The sequence below is a fragment of the Crocuta crocuta genome, unplaced genomic scaffold, assembly GCF_008692635.1.
Source record: "Crocuta crocuta isolate KB4526 unplaced genomic scaffold, BGI_CrCroc_1.0 scaffold175, whole genome shotgun sequence".
NCBI classification, from domain to species: domain Eukaryota; kingdom Metazoa; phylum Chordata; class Mammalia; order Carnivora; family Hyaenidae; genus Crocuta; species Crocuta crocuta.
In genome coordinates this window covers 1,678,862-1,698,215 of record NW_027530988.1, presented here as the reverse complement: position 1 = coordinate 1,698,215, position 19,354 = coordinate 1,678,862, and the positions used below count along the sequence as shown (strand labels likewise).

General features: G+C 43.2%; 1 protein-coding gene across 1 annotated transcript in view; it reads left to right on the top strand.

The window, feature by feature from the left end:
* Positions 1 to 19,354, top strand: part of LOC144236795 (uncharacterized) — a 29,526-nt gene that overhangs the window by 2,466 nt on the left and 7,706 nt on the right. Inside the window, exon 3 of the mRNA XM_077770505.1 lies at positions 1,721 to 1,812. Coding sequence (XP_077626631.1) covers positions 1,721 to 1,812 — 92 coding nt within the window. The remainder of the gene's footprint in view (positions 1 to 1,720; positions 1,813 to 19,354) is intronic.

The window sequence follows — 19,354 nt, the reverse complement described above, 5'->3', positions numbered from 1 at the left end:
TCCAAGGCCACTCTTGCAGCTGGGTGGCAGGAAGAGAAGTGGACAGACTCATTTTGTGGCTTCCCCCCAACGACTGAAGTCCTCAGCATCTGGAACCACCTCTTGGTCCTTTCTTCATCATGTCAGCCCCCAAGTGGTTCAGTGACACTCCTGTGTGCTCTTGGGCTTACCTGGGGACAATGAGGAAATGAGCCTGCATCAACAGATCTTCTGCCCCCAAAGAAGAGCCTCACCAAGTGTACAGAACAGCAAGGGACTTCTTTCTGCTGCAAATGGAAGCATCTCCTTCCTAGGGGGAGGCCAGGATTCTGGCAGGGGAGATGTTATTTAGCTTTAGTCAGCTTTGAATGCTTATTTTCCCCCAATCTGTGGATCTTCCTTTTATTTTTTGGTTACAATATATTTATTTTGGATCTTTTATTTATATACCAAGGGGGCTGCTTCCTAGGAAAGGACACAGAGTTTGCCACTATGCCTGTCTTCTGTAGGATGAGAGCCCATTAACTGTAGCACAGAATTTAACAGAAAATAGTATTGCATTGGATCTAATTTTTGGTAGCAGTTGAGTGTCCACCACAGTACTCTACCCATATCAAGCTCCCTGTAAATATTGATGCTGGACTAAAGAAAACACAAAACAGACATAATGGGAAGATGAAGTGGAGCAGGCAATGGGAATTAAATGAGAAAAAGCAGAGTGAAATCATGAAAAAAAATTTAATGGAGTATTATAGAATTATCTGCTGAAAGGACAAAGTAGAACAAACTAAAAATAAAAGAGAATATAACAGTCAGTTAAAAGGAATATGAAGGCAGAGAAAAGCTGGAGAATTAGGACAATTAACCTACACACAGTGGTTCTCAATCTTGGCCGCACATTGGGATCACCAGGGGTGGTTTAAAAAATACTGAAGTCTAGGTGCTACCCCCAGAGTCTGATTTAATTGAATTGAGGTGGAGTCTGGGCATCAAGATTTTGAAAAGCTTCCTAGGCAATTCTGATGTGCAGCCAGGATTGAAAACCATTGTGGAAGAGAATCATTTAGTCAAATAATACAACTTGCGCAATCAAGGCTTGTTATGGTGTGGTCTTCAGGAGACAAGGAAAAATCTGTGACCACCAGGGTCTGCCAGTCCTCTCCTTGTCCTTTCTCCAAAACCAGCATGGATCCTCAAGAGCTCTCTTCCCTGGTCATTGGTCACCACTGGCCTGTTAGGAATCAAAGATCATGAGGACCTGCTTAGGTCAGCATCAGCCATCTATCTCCCTGTTCTCCTGAGCGCCTACAACAGTGCTGGGCACTTAACGGGCACTTGGTCATCTTTGCTTAGCAGCCATGCTCTTTGTCCTTTCCAGGTCCTATACTGATTGAAATGGGTTAAGTCTGTGGTTCTTGTTCCTCCTCTTAAATCCGGCCTTGACCTTTGAGATTCAAATTTCTATCCAGCTCCCTTTGAGAGGCAGAATTCAGATTTAGCCAGGGGAGCCCACTTGCTGTGATTCCCTCACTGGACAACATATCACTGTGTGTGTGTGTGTGTGTGTGTGTGTGTGTGTGCGTGAGAGAGAGAGAGAGAGAGAGAGAGAGAGAGATGGAATGCAGCCTAGAGCACAGCAGACACAGAAAGTAAAGGGTTCTTGCTGTATTTCAACTTTGTGTTCTCTTTTCCTTCCCTCCTTCCCTCCCTTCCTTCCTTGTTTTTGTCCTGAAATTCCTAGGCTCACAGCAAACCATAGGCATCAAAGGAGACCTGCCTTTAAGAGTGAAAATATGTCCAGTGCCCTGACGTGGCTCCCTGTTTTTGGAGGGGGTGAGTTACCTTCTACTTTCTTGGAATTGCTGATTTCACAGTGAAGAATTGCTGGCACACCAAGAGAGCCGTGGGTAGAATGTAAAGTTATTGCTGCCTCTGGAAATCTATGATTTCCCTTGTTTGCTGGAAGAACCAGGGGAGAGGGTGGTGGGGGTTGGGGCTGGTGGTCCTCAGGTAGAACACAGAGAGGCCAGAACACAGGTTTTCATGCTGATAAGAGACTAATCTTATGCCTTTGTTGGTAGAAGTACCTTTATCAAAATAAAACAAAACAAAAAACAATGGTAATTTTGTCCTTCCATTCAACAATCTCCCAAAAGAGAGGAAAAAGCTGGAAAAACTTGGATTGGGGGCAGATAGTTTATGAGTTTAAAGGAGATGAATTGAAGCCCCACCTCTTTTTTGGTATTTGTCTGCACATTGTCCCTACTTTTCTCCTCTGAAAGGGAGAAAAATATTTTGCTCAAGATTCTTGGTTGGGAGTAGGATTGGGGGACAGTTCAGGGATGAGGAGAAGATAAATGCTTTTTTTCTTCTTTTGTGATAGAAGCTTATGAAAAAATAGAATGTAGTACTTCAGTGCTTATAGGGAGCTCAAATTCTGTACTTCAGAGCCCTACAGCTGCAGAATTAAGATCTTATATAGATCAAATATCTACCAACCTGCTAATTGTCCCCTAAGGCAGAGGGTAGTGACATAATGGCTCTCCCAGAATCCTAGGGAAATTCCATGCTTCATTTTCCAAAGGGAAGCAAATAAAGCCCCTTACTCTTCATTGCAAGGGAGAGGAGGGAAGTGAGACCATTCCTATTCTACCTTCAGTGGGAGAGAGTTAGATGACCCCATCCTCTGGGTTGAGTCTATGCCTCCAGAGGAGGAGAAATGCCAAGATGGAGAGGCTTCACTTTCTTTTCCTTGGGAGAGATGTGTGGAGTAAGCCCAGCTGCCAGTACAGTTTGGTCCTCCATGCCAGTGGCTTCCACAGCCCCCAGTAGTAACTGGCATCCTCCATGCTTCTTCTGGTTGGACCTCCAGCCCAGACACAGTTCTGTAGGCACCTACCTCCCAGTTCTTGAGCTCTGAGCTAATGCACTTAACTGCCTTGCTTAGTTTTATCCCAGTTTGGGAGGAAAAAAGAAATGAGGCTGAAAGAATGGCTAAAACAGGGCATCAGCTGTAAAGATACAGAACTAATGGAAGAAACAAGGAAGAGAAACATGGTCCCATTCTTGAGCGCTCTGGGGAAGGCAGCTGTGTTGATAAAAAGAAGTGGCCAAGACGTGCCTTTGGGGCTAGAGAAAGAGACCTCCCCAAACAATTAAGTGGGAAAGTTAGTATTTGGGTGGATGGATGTTGGTACAGCAGCTTGAATTGCCATAATCCAGTGTCCTCATACTGTCCCAGTACCCTCGCCCACTCTGAGTCTGATGCTGCCCCATTGCCACACCCTGGGCATCTCTGACTTTCTGTTTGGTTTGTGGTGAATCACTGGTGGCAAGCGGGGATGGGTAGAGGGGCAAAGATGGAGGTAAATACAATATCACTGATCACATTCACCATGGCTTATCATAGTAAAGAGTGGTTGTTTTATTATTCCCGTGGTACTGGTGTGTTAGAGCTGGTTGGAATGCAGAGGTTGTTACACACATCATGCATGTGACAAATTAAAATGCTGTTAACCCTGAGCTACATAATGAATGCCTAGTACAAGTGAAAGAAAAGATTATTGAGTAGAAAAACAAGCTATTCGGTTGGCAGGGCTTTAATTGCCAAGTAGTCTGTTAGTTTGCACATGGGCATGACTGAGCAGTGACTGTGTGAACTTGGGAAGTTACCAAAGGAGAGCAAAGGAAATACTATGTGCAGCCTGATGAACAACCTGCATCTATCAAAAAGCGATACTATTGCAAGTGACATCATGGTGTGTGACAAAGCACACAGTATCAATCTAAACCGACAGCAGTGTCCAGACTATGGTGAGAAATCGGGGGTGTAGGATAACAAAAGGTGCATGGGGAATGGCATATGCCAAGAAGACAGACTAGAAGAGAACAGGGGAAGATGATTTTTTTTTTGCAAGACTCAACTGGTAATGATCCCTCTCTGCCAGAATACTTTATTTTTAAAAGTACCAGCTCAAGCTCCAGATGGGTTGCCCAGGGTCTGAGCCGAGGGTCCCAGCTGCAGCACACTAGGGAGAGAACCGTAGCCTCTATTCACAATCTGCTGTGTTGGTATTGACTCACAACGTGGTTGCGGACCCGGCTGGACAGCATACTAAACTCCCAGTGGAAATCCTAAAGCCATTCCACCCCTTGTCAATAATAAATATATGTTAATCTAGGGAAGTGTGATGGGGAAGGGATACTCCCAGAAAAAGAAGATAATTTAAAATGTTATGGCAAAAAAAAAAAAAGTGATGACCGTTGAAAAATGCTTATTTTGGCGGAAAAGATGTAATCTGCACAATTTTCCTCTAATTTTGAGAGACTAAATTCTAAGTTTTAAGCGTGCGAAGGCCAAAGGCAAACTCTGCTTTAGGGCAGCCAAGATGAGAAATAGCAGTCTCTCTGTACACACATATGAAGGAGCTGTGCCATGAGGTTGTGCCCACGTCACACTTGGGGCCTCCCTGTGAGGCCGTCGGGAACCCCCAATTCACTTGGGAAAATCATCAAGTCTAAAAACGTTCTTAGCTTTTCTCTACACAATGTTCAGTTTCCATCGGACTGCTGTTTTCTAACGTGTATAAAACTGAGCTGCCTTCAACTGGTAGAAGAGGCCCTGGGAGAGGCTTGGAAAAAACTGGATCAACATTCAGATGAAGCCCACAGGTGTAGGTGCCACATGCTCTCACCAGAGCTGCTGGTGAAACACCTTTCTGCAAGGCAGGGAGTCCTCTTCTTGGATCCCCTCTTTGGCCTGACTCCTAAATTGAGGATTCAGCATTACATGGTGGAATCTTTGCTCTGGTTGGGTGGGAGAGTTTCAGGCAAGCCCTTGCTGTTTTCTCTTACCTTTTCATATTAAAGTAGGGAGTAGATTCAAGTGGGGACTATTGAGAAGAGTTAGTCATCCATGGCTGTAAGATACCAGCATTGCCAGATGGGGTGTGGGAGTGCAAGCAATTTATAAAGCCTTTGCAGCAATTTCTGTGACCACGGGGGATGATACTGGCTCTATTTAGCATTTTTGAATTTAAGTATTCACCTCATGCCAATGTATGTAGTGATGTTCTCTCATCTGAGGTTGTTCATTTGGAAATACAGAAGGGTGAGGCATTATTTCTTGAAATAAAATATTCCCTTTCATTACAAGTGTGTCTCAGTGATCCCTAAAGCAGAAATTCAGTTCAAACATTAAATTCAATAATCAGATATTAAACACTTACTATGCAACACACTGTGGAAACTGAAGATGAAACAGACCATGGATCCCTGTCCTCGAGGAGTATATGAATTAGGAGGAGCATAAAGGACATATCCAAACAATCTTGGAAAAAGAAAGAACGCAGAAATGACTCAAGACAGGTAAGTGCTAAGGTGGTTCAACCGGGGGAGACTATATCCTCAGAGGGGAGTTTCATATCGGAGATATAAATTTGGGAATCATAAATGTGGAATTTGCCACAGGCATGAATGAGATCCCTGGGGGAGAGATACAGAAGGGAAGAGGGATCCAAGCAAGGTCCCTGGATGCTCTATGTTTAGAACCTAGTCAGGGGAGGAAGAGCCAGCTAAGGAGACTGGGAAGGGGAGACCAATGACCCTAGAGGAAAATCAGCAAAGCCTGGCATCCCAGAAACTAAGTGTGGAAGGCATTGCAGGAAGGAATGGGTGGTGCACTGCTGAGAGGATGTATGATCATCAACTATCTATTCCTGTGTGTGTTTTATGTTTGTGTCCTCTTAAACTGGCAAATCCATGAGGGCAGGGCCCATGTTTATTTTGCTCACACTGTGTACTCAATGTCTGGCATAGTACTTGGCACAGCAGGGGACACAAGATGTATTTGTTGCATAAAGGAAGGAAGACATAGAAGCCAGTCTAACGTATTTGTACTTAATTCAATAGGCAAAGAGTAGTATTCAAATGAGCATTTTCAGATTTCTCACACAGAGTTCGATCTTAGCCAACAATGAAGCCTTCTTTAGGAGTCCTGTGCAGATATATTGGTTTCATGCAGGCCTCCTCTCACCATCATTAGGTGTCCTTCAGTCTGGATAACATGGAAATGAAGAAGCAACAAGAATCCATCTGGGTGGTTCTCCTGTAATCCTTTAGGGCAGTGTTAGTCATTGGAATCTCATGATATATTAATGATTCTGCCATTATGGAAAGATACCTATAATCCCAATCTTGGGGTAAGTAGCTGTCTTTATAGCAGACATTGTCAGAGCATTTAATCTGATAATACAGAATGGTGAGTAGTAAGAGAAGGCTGTTAATACAGAGCATTTTCCAAGCATATATGACCAGGGAATCCTTGTTAGTTGCATAACAACTGTTAACATCTCAAGGGACAGTAATATTCTGAAGAACAATTTGGCAAATGTGGCACCAAGGTTTAATAACAATTCCAAGAGGGGAAGAAAATCATATCACATTTGTTTTTAGTTGACATGGGTAGAAACTCCCTATACTGCATACACATTACATGGGTGGAGTCCAAAGGAACGGTAGGTTGCATCATTGTTCTGAAATAATTGATTCCCCCTTCCATGTGAGAAGATTATCGATTCCTGCCTGTTGCTGTGGGTCTTGCAGTAGCTTCTGTGGGGAGTAGGGGGGTGAGTCCCTGCCCAGTTGATTCTGGACTTGAGCCATGGAAGGGCTTTGTGAGTGGACATGGTGTGTGACATGACAGAGCACAAGCTTTAAGGAGCATCTGGAGCAAACTCCATTTGTAGCTGACTTTTTTATACTTCATAGGAGAAAAGTTGAATTCTTGTCCTGCCTAAAAACAACTTGACAAATTGAAAAAAACCTTAATCAACCTAGATAAAGATTTGTAGATTGGTGTAGGCTCTAGTGTGCTGGCATATGTGAGAAGAAATCTCAATATATCAAACGAAATGAATCAAATGAAATCAATGAACACACAGAAGTGGACACTCCTGGCCAGCCTGCTGGTGTTATTTGCCTCCCTCTAGAGCACATTACTTTTTAAATAGTCTCCCCAGATTTCCTCATAGTTCTCATCAATGGGATGAGCAGGAAGCCAGCTGCCCAGCGGCACTAAATTCTGGGACATCCCAGGTTTGGGAGGACTCTTGAATAAGAACAAAAGGGTAAAGGGAATGATCTTTATCCAAGGAAACAATGTTTCTCCTTCCCCATCCCTACCTCTTTGCTTCTTATCTTCTCAATCCATACTGTAACCCTTTAGCTGATCTGTTTTGTGGTGCGTATAATAGCATTTTGGAAATCTCGGCTTTAGTAGGCAGAAAATTTGGCTCATCTGTGGTTTAGGAGCCCCTGTGACATTAGCTCCCTCACACTTATGTCTGGTCCAGGTTCAGTATTTTCCCATCAGCTTTCAGGTTGTTTATTTTTTTTACTTAAATTGAGAACACTATAGACGAAGGGCTGTGTGTGTGTGTGTGCGTGTGCGCATATGCCTACGCGCGCGCAGCTGTTGAGAATGCTCATCTTCCTTCCTGGGTCATCTTAAAAAAATCTCCATGCAGCCCCTCTGGAAAACAGTGTGGAGGTTCCTCAAAAAATTAACAATAGAACTCCTCTATGACCCAGCAATAGCACTGCTAGGAATTTACCCAAGGGAATCAGAAGTGCTGATGCATAGGGGCACATGTACCCCAATGTTCATAGCAGCACTCTCCACAATAGCTAAAACATGGAAAGAGCCTAAGTGTCCATCAACAGACAAATGGATCAAGAAGATATGGTTTATCTATACGATGGAATACTACATGGCAATGAGAAAGAATGAAATCTGGCCATGTGTAGCAACATGGATGGACCTTGAGGGTGTTATGCTGAGTGAAATAAGTCAGGCAGAGAAGGACAAATATCATATGTTTGCACGTATAGGAGGATTAGGAGGAACTTAACAGAGGACCAAGGGGGAGAAGAAGGGGAAAAATGGTGGGGGAAAGGGAGGGAGGCAAACCATGAGAGACTCTTGAATGCTGACAAAAACTGAGGACTGATGGATGTGGGGGGGAGGGGGGATGGGCATGGAGGAGGGCACTTGTGGGGATGAGCACTGGGTGTTATATGGAAACCAACTTGGCAATAAACTGTTAAAAAAATAGAAATAAATAAATATAAAAAAAAATCTCCAAGCATATGCTACCTCAGGGAAGCAAGTGTTTTTTTGCTGTGATGAGCTCATATCACCTCCTCTGAGAAGACTTTCCCAGCTTTAGGCCATCACTTTCTTCTTTACCTTCTCACAAATGTTTGCTCCTTCCTCTGTAAATAAGTCTCTATTTTCATGTCTGTTTCTCCCACTGGAAAGAGCACCTTGAGGACAGGAATTGAGCTTTGGTGGTTTTTGTAACTCAGCATGTGGCATAGAACCAGGAACATTATGCGAGCTCAGTACATATTTGAGGGATGAGGATATGCATCCCCATAATTATAGACTTGCGTATTTTAATAATATAGCTACTGAAAATATCCATACAAAATCCAAAACACCAAAAGGGCTCATCATAAGCCCAGCCAAGAGTCACTGAGAAAATAATAATCATATCGGCTCCTCTGATTTCCTCCTAGCTAGCCAGCCTTTCTGGGTGGGTTTTGCTTACCTGTCCAAAATCTCTAGGTAACTGGATCAAAAACATGCAGGACCCTGTGACCTCTCAGTTTTCCTGTGTGCCCCAAAATGTGTGGAAATTCTTGGTCTCTGAGAACCCTTGGACTCTAGCTCAGAGTGATTCTAGGGTCTCCACGACCACTGAAAAGTGAAAATATGGTGCAGATTTGGAACTTACTGCAGCCCAGAGTCAGTGATGAGCACCAAATTCTGGAAAATCTTACGATCTCAGAATCATTTACTCATACAAATACATTTATACAATTTGTCAGATTCAACGATAAGCAAAAGCAGATATTGTCCTTGATCTTTCAGAGCTTACAGGCTAGAAAAATAGACATTAATTAAATTAATGAAATAATACTACAAACTGATATATGAAAGCATATTTAACCCCCCCCCCCAAATCTGAACTTGCTGGGAGATCTCAAGACATCTCTGAGGGATTGATGTGCCAATTTTGATTCAAAAGATGAGTAGAAGCAAAATAGGTGAAGAGATAGGAGATAGGAAGAGATAGGAGAAGTGTTCCCTAAGGATGGAGTAATATAGTGTGCAAAGGTCCTGGGGTGGGAGGTACCTGTGCTTTTAGCAACTCAAAGGTCATCTGTTTGTCAGGAGCAGGGGAAATGAAGAGTGGGGGTAAGAAGTATTGGAGGTGTAGGTGAGAAGGGGTCAGCCTGTGCAGCGTTGTAGAGGCCACTTTGGGGATTTTGATTGGTCTTTTACCTGTAAGCAATGGGAATTCACTGAAGAATTTTTTAAAATAAATGTTTATTCATTTTTGAGAGAGAGTGCACGAGTAGGGGAGTGACAGATAGAGGGAGGTACAGAGGATCTGCAACAGGCTCTGCACTGACAGCAGCAAGCCCAATGTGGGGCTTGAAGTCATGAACCATGAGATCATGAACTGAGCCAAAGCTGGACGCCCAACTGACTAAGCCAACCAGGTGCCCCTGTCATTGAAGGATTTTTAATCAAGGGTATAACATAATCACATTTGTATGTTGAAAAAATTACTCTGGCTGCTGTGGGGAGGACATATTGGAAGGTCCGAGAGACCAGCTAGCTCATTCAGATTGATGAAATAATTCAAAGGAGAAAAATGGAAATTTGAACCAAGGAGTTGGTAACAAAGGATGGAGAGGCATGCCTGGATTGGAGATGGAAGTGTTATTCACTGAGATAGGCAACCTCAGGAAAGGACCATATTTGGAAGGAACATCTTGATTTTAGTTCTGGAGTTGAGTTAAAGTGAGTTTGAGACTTCTAAGTGGACATATTGAACAGTCATTGGGCACATAGGTATTAACTCATGCAGTCACTCATATTTACTGATTACCCACCACATGAGAGTTACAGTATTGAGAATTGTGTGGAACAGAAATATATACTAAACTTGGAATCTCCTCTTGAGGACCTTAAAACTTGTGTGACAGTCATGAGGAATGGCTGAGCGTATTAAGTATAGTGAAATGAGGGCTTGAGAGGTTAGATATGATAGCTGTCTTCAAATATTCGAAAATATAAAGGTAGAACTTAGTCTGTGTTGTTTCAGAATGCACAAAAAACACCAACATATAAAGTTATAAGGATCTCTGTGACTTATTTATTTTTTATTTGGAAGTTTGTGTCTCTTAATGTTCTTTATCTATTTCTCCTATCCCTCCACTCAGCCTCCTTCTGTGATGTTGACTACACTTACCATGACAAAGCACTGAATAATGATAAAATTGTCAAATTAATATGTTGTGCACCAGAAACTAAGATAACATTATATGTTAATTATATTTTTTTTAAAGTTATGGGGAAGCAAACCTCAAGTTGGAATAAGTGATTTTTTTTAAAAAGTAGGCTCCATGCCCTGTGTGGGACTTGAACTCATCACCCTGAGAGCAAGACCTGAGATCAAGAATTGGACACGCCACCAACGGAGCCCCCCAGATGCCCAAAGAAGTGATTTTTAAAAATAAGAACTGCCACTGAAAAAATTTTAATTGAGTTTGGATGATCATTTATTCAATTAATATTTAGTGTACATATACACTGAATGGAAGGATTCTTGCTTGGCCTCTAAGATCCCTTCTGGCTTTCAAATTCAATGATTCTAATTTTCTGTTTAAAGCCTTAGTTGCTCAGAATGAAGGTCACAACCTGGATTTCCTTGGTCCATTTCCCTATTTGGACCCTACCTGGACGTTCCCTGGGCACTTGCAGGGTGCTGTAATGAGTAATTTCTTCCAAGTTGTGACCCCTTTAGAAAATATGAGATATAGTCTAAGAATCACATTCTCTTCCTTGGCTGGCTGTGGCCTGCTCTGACACAGAGGAAAAGGTGTACTCCAATTCCCTTCTTTTCTTTTGCCAGTCACTCCATAGCATGGTTCCATGATGTTGGATGGTCTGTTTGTAAGTTCAGCCAGTTGGTGGCACTGGGCTACTGGATGGACACAAGCCACTGCCTTTTTGCTGCCATTGAGCAATTACATCTTCCATTTCTAGCCACAAAGGATGCCCAAGGACTCCTTTGTTTGGGAGCTCAGTGAAAGTGGCATGCCTATTACCGTGCCCTGACAGTTGAACTCAGAGATCTTTTAGAGCCTGGGCAGACATTCTCTGAGATTTCTCTTCACTGCTCTGAACTCTTTCAAGTGAGCACTTTTTATGATAGATAAGAGTCACAGAAAGCAGGATAATGGGGACGACAATAATATGACTTTAGTCAACTCTCAATTGCCTTTACCAATGCAGTGGGGAAGAACATGGACATTACAGAAATATCAGTTGACATTCTTGTCATTCATTTGGCTTTGGAAGTTTTGCAGAAACACTTGATTCATGTTTATAGTATGCTAGGGCCTTTGGTGACCCTATCTCCACCTCAGTCTGCAGCTCCAGGTAATATAGAAAATATTTTCTTTTTTTTAGAGTTTATTTATTTATTTTGAGAGAGAGAGAGAAAGCACAAGTGAGGGAGGGTCAGAGAGAGAGAGAGAGAGAAAGAATCCCAAGCAAGCTCTGCATTGTGAACACAGAGCCCAATGTGGGGCTTGAACTCATGAACCCTGAGATCATGACCTGAATTGAAGTAGGACACTTAACCAACTGAACCACCCAGGTGTCCGTATATAAAAGATATTCTCAATTACCTCCCGGTAAGCTCAGGGAATTTCTCTAGGTCTCTAATTTTGACTCTCTCAGACCATTGTTGGGCACTCTGCTTGCATTCTTCTTCCTTGGCTCCAGACTCTATTTTTTATGCACACCCCATGCCTATCTCAGGTTCTGAGTTGCCTCACCCCACCCTGAATCAGAACTTCACATTCTCATCTGTCCTGAAGGATGAATGGACAGTTAGATATACATGCTCTCACTCTCATCCTTTTTCTTCCCAATCAGACTTAATCAGACACTAATCATTCATATTCTTTTTTTCTGGCTTGTTCTTGAGTTGAAGGTATGTAGCACAAGGTTCTGGGTTATAGTGGATAATCTATGAAGGTCATATGGTGTGGTAAAAAGGACATTGACTCAATTAATATTAATTCATTTCCTAATTGGCTTGTGGATGAATGAGAAATGATCATACCTGGAATTTATATAAAGCCTTCTTCCAAGGAGCATACAAGGACACGATAACACCTCAATAACTCCAAGAGAATATTTATTATATTGGTAACACAAATAATCTGTAACATGATTTGGAGATGACTGATTGCTTGCCGTGAGTCCCACACCTGGCTGCACATCAGCATCCCTTCAGGAGCTTTCTACAAATAAGGATTTTTTGGTTAGCATTTGGGAAAACCAGATTTATATTTCTCTACCTCACTGAAATTTTTCAATAGTGATGGCTTCCCTGGACTGGTGCTTCTTGAACGTTAACATGCATATAACCCACCTAGGGAATTTTGTTAAAATGCAGATTCTGATTCACTAGATCGAGGGCAAGTGCATGAGCTTTTTCATTCTGACAAAATTCCAAGTGATGCTGATGCTGTCTATCTAGAGACCACACTTGAAATAGCAAGATCTTAGACTGGAAAGTGGGGAGAGGGCAAGGCATGGAGGTTGAATTACCTGAGAAACCGGAGCTTCATGCCCACACCACTTCAATAAAAATCTCTGGAGATGTATTCCAGACCTTGGTATTTTTACAGAATCTCCCCCCAGATGATTAAAATATGCAGTTGGAATTGAGACCCATTGTTCAAGAGATGCCTTGACCACATCTAATGTCCATTTCTCTATAGTGAGGGCAGGAAAACTTGGCCACATCTTCCCTGTACTAAAATAATAGTTTTGTTGCTTACAGCAGAACTTCTCAGAGCATGTCCTTGAACCACGTGCATCAGAATCACCTGGACACTTATTATAAATGCATGTTCCCAGGCTTGCCCCCAGATAGACTGAATCAGAATCTTTGTAGCTAGGGCTCAAAAGTATAAATAGAAACAATCTCTCCAGGTGCTTCACATGCACAGTGAAGTTTGAGAAATACTGGCATATAAAATCAAATCTGTTTAGCCTTGTAGGTCAAGGGTTTCTAAATAAGTTGGTCTCAACCAGAGTTTTGGAGCCTTCTCTTTCCCTGCTCTGTTGTGTTAATCTCCTGTGGTAGGCAGCTTCTAGGACGACCCCTCAGTGATCTCTCATCCCTGGTGTTCATATTCTTGTGTAATCACTCACTTCCCTTGAGTGTGAGCTGCACTTACTGACTCACTTCTACTGAATAGAAAATGGCAGAAGCAATGAGATTTCACTTCTAAGATTAGGTTACAGAAAGACAGTGCCTTCCATCTTGGAAATCTTCTTTCAAAGTCCTTGCTCTAGGGAAGCAAGCTTCTATGTTATGTGGAGGTGTACAGAGATGCTCACATAAGAATCACAAATATCCACTTGAGTGAGTTTGGAAGTGGATCCTTTTTCGGTCAATGCTTAATGACTGTCGCCCCAGCTGACCCTTTGACTGATGAGAGACCTCGAGGCAAAGGACCTTGCGAAGCCACATCTGGATTCTTGACTTACAGGAAACCTCTAAATATCGTGGTAATTTATTTATTTATTATTATTATTTTTTATTTATTTCTGAGAGAGGGAGAGACAGTGTGAGCAGGGGAGGGTCAGAGTGAGGGGGAGACACAGAATCTGAAGCAGGCTCCAGGCTCTGAGCTAGCTGTCAGCACAGAACCTGATGCAGGGCTCAAACCCAAGAATTGTGAGATCATGACCTGAGCCAAAGTCGGATGCTTAACCGACTGAGCCACCCAGGAGCCCTAGTAATTTGTTATGTAACAATAAATGACTAGTACAACCACTTTGAAATACCCTCTTTCTTTTCACTTACCCAAGTCCCACCGGTTTCAAGCCTGAGCTATTCCAAGAAACTTTGCTCATAGTGATTGCCTTTTCATTGGCTCCTAGAGCACTGCATATGAAGCCAGTGTCCTCATTGTTACATAGTATGTGTTTTCTTGTATTTTTGTATTCGTCTGTAATATTTAATTGTAATTCTACTGCTGCCTTTAAAATAAATTGTAGACACATTAAGGAGACTAGAACTTAGGCTAGAACTTGACTTACAGTGATTTCTATTCCCACAACCTACCCCAATATTATAAGTACAATAATCGCCCTATAAATAAATGTGTGAAGAAAATGAGAGTGCATGGGAAGGAATATTGAATAGAAGGTATCAAGAGAGCTGTTGTTCTCATAAACTCAAGGTCTACTTTGCATCATAATGCCTGAGTTGTAACTTAATGTGGAGAGAGGATTCCAGACTAGTGATTTGAGCAGAAAAACAAACAGTTGGCTACTGAAGCCAACAGGGTGAAAGCGCTTCCTCAAAGATTATTAAATGTTTATATCTATAAGTCCTCCTGCCTGTCGATCTACTTAATAGGTTCCTCCAGGCCTTGGCTTCCTGTAGTCTCAGAGACTTTTGGCTCATCCATTTCAACTTGGGACTTGGGATCTTTTTTTCTTTCTTTTCTTTTTTTATTCAGCTGAATCATGACCAACTCACAGATCCCACACTTCCACAAGTATTAGTCTCCAAGATCTCTCTCAGCAACCGACATGAAGGAGATTGTGTTATCCCTCCCTGTCCATCCCCATATTCCCCCTCCACCCACCAGTCTGAACTCCTCTGTGGCTAAGGGATGATATAAAACTTTCAATATCTGAAATAGTTAGGGAGCATTTCAGAAAATGACTCTATTCCTCCTTCTTCACAGAGTAAGAGTTAAAGCTATCTCTAATAGCTTTGAAAATTTTGATTAGGATGGTAATGGAAAACCATCCTTGCTTTGTCTAGTTTATGCACACGAATGCTTTCACAATAAAGAGTTTGGAATGAGCTACAACGTTCATGATAGTAGAAATTCTGTTCATCTCAGCCTGCCTCTGCAATAAGAAAACATTCTCAGCATCGAAGATTGGGTTTCTTTTCAACCTTTTCTCAGAAGTCCCTGAGAGTCAGGTGCAGGGCCCCCTTGGTTGCTTTGCATACACCCTAATGAACTTTTCTGTCCTCTTTGACTGATAACTGAGCCCTCTCTCAACCAACCACAAAGATAAGGCCCTTGGCCCAACTTAGCTCTTGTCTCTCTTATCAGATGTTACTGTTGAGATAATCAGGTGGTCTCCCCTCAGTGTAGTGCACATTTTAGCCACAGGTGGTCTTCTCATTGGACCTGCCCCCTCGGTTTGACCCAAGGGTTCTGAGAAGACCAGAAGCAGGGCTATAGCACTGTGGATATCAGACGCACAGTAGTAGGTCCCAGTGTCTTTTATTGTTGCTCTTTGAATGCCAAGTATACATTGGCCCTTTAAAGCATCAATGTTCCCTTTGAAATTATTGCTTATATTGTTATTAGAACTGTTGCTTTGTCTGTACACTAAAGTCAGGGAGTTATTTTCATTCTTTTTATACCAGCTCACTTGATAGTCCTTCAAGTCCCCTCCCATTATGCTGCAACGGAAGGTGGCAGGCTCTCCAACTAGAACAGTCAGGGTTTCAGAGTCTGGTGTCAAAATGATATCCAATGAGACCCCTGAAAGGGAAAGCCCAGATGGAGAGGTGATGGAGAACTGCCTCCATCCTAAGGGGATGGATGTCAGAGCCAAGCTTGGCAATGGCCCTCCCCGCAGACCTCCCCCCGCCCAGCAAACCTTTCTTTCAGCACATTTCCCTAAGAGTGAAAGGCCCAGTGGGTTGTCCTTACTTGCACAGAAGAGGGTGAGGTAGAAGAGGGGACAGGTCCACAGCATGGCTTTGTGGGGAAGGCTCTGCAGTATGCTGGTGCTTCCTGGCTGTCCCTGATCAGCCGCTGTCTGCCCAGGAGAAGTTTTGTCGGTTATAAAGGTGGTTGGGTGTTAGTCACTTCCTCACATCTCTGTGTGTGTGTGAGGAAGGTGTGACAGGCCAGCAAGGTCACAGGTTTATCCAACAAACTCTGGCTAATTGCTTATTGCAGGCCAGATACTATTTGGGAGAAGAGGAGGTGAATAAGACATGGCTTCTGTCTTCAAAACACTCAGTTTTTTTGGGAGGCAGACATAGAGCAATTACGAAGGAGTGTTAAGTACTATAGAAGAGGTAGATACAAAATCCTCCAGGAGTGTGGAGGAGAGAACTGTCTCTGCCTGGGACATGAAGAAGATTCCACCCCGAAGAAAGTTGAGTAGGTCTTTTTCAGCCTCTGCTTCAGAGGGCATTCCCAGGGGAGAGGGCATTCTGCAGGGTGTGGTTATTCTTCCGCCTTGTCATTCCTGTGCTGGTCCCTTTTCCTTTGACCTCTGCCACTCCTGCTTCAGTCTGAGCCTTCCTCTCCTGTTGCATGTTGCTATACTCTTCCAAGAGGTCTTCTTCCTGCTTCTAGACTCTCCCCATTTTCATCCTTTCTCCAAGTGGCCATCATACAGATTTTTCTTCAGACCAGGGGAGATCAGGCATCTGATCACCTCTGCTGAAACTCCTTTAGTAGCTTCCCCTGGACTTTAGGAAAATATGAAAATCTTATGGCCATAATTACCTCCAGATCTGCTTTTGGTATCCAGTTTCACTTTTGGCCACTTGCACTCAATATTTCAGCTGCACAAAAATACTTGCAGGTTCAAACATGTATCAGTCTTTATAGTACCAGTGTTTGCACTAGCTTCTCCTTCCTGGAAAAACCAGACCTTCCCCTTCCTTCCCCCACCTCAACTTGAGGGAAGTGTCCCCCAGGTTCCCTGAGCTTGTTGGGTCATGGTGCTTACCGCCTTTATTATAATTATCTGATAATTTGTTGGTTTTCTGCACTGGGCTTTAAGATGCATTAGAACACTGACTGTGTCTTATTTATTGCATTCTCAGTGCCCAGCACAGAGCTTGTCAATATTAGGAGCTTAGCAGAGATTTGCTGGTGTATGTAGGATTTCTGTCTGGAGTCTCCTGACTCTTTTTTTTTTAATTTTTTAAATGTTTTATTTATTTCTGAGAGAGAAAGAGACAGCGTGAGCAGGGGAGGGTCAGAGAGAGAGGGAGACACAGAATCTGAAGCAGGCTCCAGGCTCTGAGCTAGCTGTCAGCACAGAGCCTGATGTGGCGCTCAAACCCACAAACCATGAGATCATGACCTGAGCTGAAGTCGGGTGCTTAACTGACTGAGCTACCCAGGCGCCCCAAGGAGTCTCCTGACTCTCAAGGAGCATTCTGGGTTGCTCATCTGGTGAAGAATGGGATTAGGGAAGAATTTGCCAGCAACCCAGGCCAAAACCTGGAGAAGCAGGTCTTCTACTTATTGTTGTAGGTGTAGGGAGAGGCAGGTCCTCTGCAACAGCAGGATGGCTCCCAGCTAGGTAGACCCTGCTTGTATTGCTATGGTGAACATTCTGATATTGCCCATAGGTGTCTAAGTGGTATCACTACCCATCATTTATGCGCAAAAGGAGCACTGGCTGTGCAGGTCTAATGGCTCTGGGTTTTGAATCTTCCTTTGCAACTTACCAGGAGCTGGACAAGTTACATCTTTAAGTTTTGATTTCCTCATCTGCAAATAGGGTCATTGTAGTTACTGTGCAGGGATGTTGTGAGGTTGAAATGAGAAAACACATGTGAAGTAGCACTTGCCCCCATGCCTGACACACAGTGGAAAGCCCATCATAGATGCTGGTTCTTTGTCACATCTCTTCTGCTTTGTCATGGTTGGATTAGTGACCTACTCATAGCTCCCTACCTGAACCATCATCCCCAAGGGAGACATAGAGCTTGTCATTTCAAGTGTGGTACAGAACGTTCTGCTGAGGGAAGGAGGTATTGGCTGAGCTCCATTAGGCTGTCTGTAAGACTCTGCGCAGGTAAATGATGAACTGAATGGAGCTGTGTCAGAGATGAATGGGCAGTGTCACTAACTTCTACACCCTTCAGCAAAGGAGTCTCTGGTAGCTAAAGATGGAGGTCCATAGGCACTGGAGCCCAGTCTTTTTTTGTCCATTTTGAATGAAGAAAGAAGAGGAAGACTTGAAGAAGCAAAAAGACCCCCAGGGTCAGATCAAATCAACCCACACTGGCTCCTACATGCTCAAGTTCTGTGCATTTTCTCTGATCGCCATTGCCACTCAGGGTCTTTAGTATCAAACGTCTATCCAGAGGATCGCTGGAATATTAGTGGGACAGAGTGCCAGAATTTCTGATTTTCTCTCTAATTGGAAGTTTCAGGAGCCTACATTGCCTTTGATTTGAGAACACATCCACTCTTTCCCTACTCCCTTTGAGTTCTTTGGGAGAAAAAAGAAAGAAATTTAGTGAAGGAAATCTCTTTCCTTGCTTTATCTCGTACTCATTACCCTCAAACTTCCCACGTAGAGCTTTAGTGACAACAAAGTCAGACTCTGGGGTGTGCTCACGATTTATCTCTGTTCAAGCACGGCAGTTATTAGCAGTTTGCCCTGTTTCTAGTTGCCATCTTTGCTCTTTGGTTTCTCTGACTGGACAAGCAACTGAAGAACAGGAATGGAGGTGAGTGAAAAGAGAGAAAATGCCATTTCTATGTCCCTTGGCCAGGACCTCCACTGCCTAGTGTCCCAGGACAGCCTTCAGTAAGTAAGTGGTACTTCTCGGTCTGGCTGCTTTGGGCTCTGCATGCTCAGACAGCTGGGATCGCTTTGTTTCTCTGATGTGTTTTCATTGAAATGTCTGAGTCCCACTGGTTGTGTTAAAGCAAACATAAGATATTTTTGGAAATTAGTGAAGAATTTCAATGGATGTCAAAGAAAATCACAGTGTCATTTGTCTCTAAAAAGATTTTGGCTGCCACTATTCCATCTGCGACTCACTTCCCCAGCTGTGTGGCACTGAATGAGATAGCTGCCAAGCAGAGCAGTGGAGAGGCAGGCTGGGACTCTTCTGAGTTGTAACTCTGCTTCTGTTACTGACTTGGGGCCTTGAGATGTAAATAAAAACTTTTCCATATTTAGTCTCAGCTCAGTTCCTTTAAAGTTTTCCTGGCTCCCACCTCCCAACTCATCCTGAAATCTCAAGGCCCTAATACCAATCCATGCTTTCATCCTGAAACATTCCTGTAATCGCTACCACCAAGTACTTCTCTTGCTCCCATGAGTGTCTCCTCTGTTGGGCTATAAGCCCTGCTAGTGTGAACTCCAGAATGGCAGAGAGCTTATATCATTTGTCTTGAACCTTGGCTCTTGGCATAGTGTCTGGCACATAGTAAACTCTCTCTTTCTCTCTCTCTCTCCCCCTGCATATAT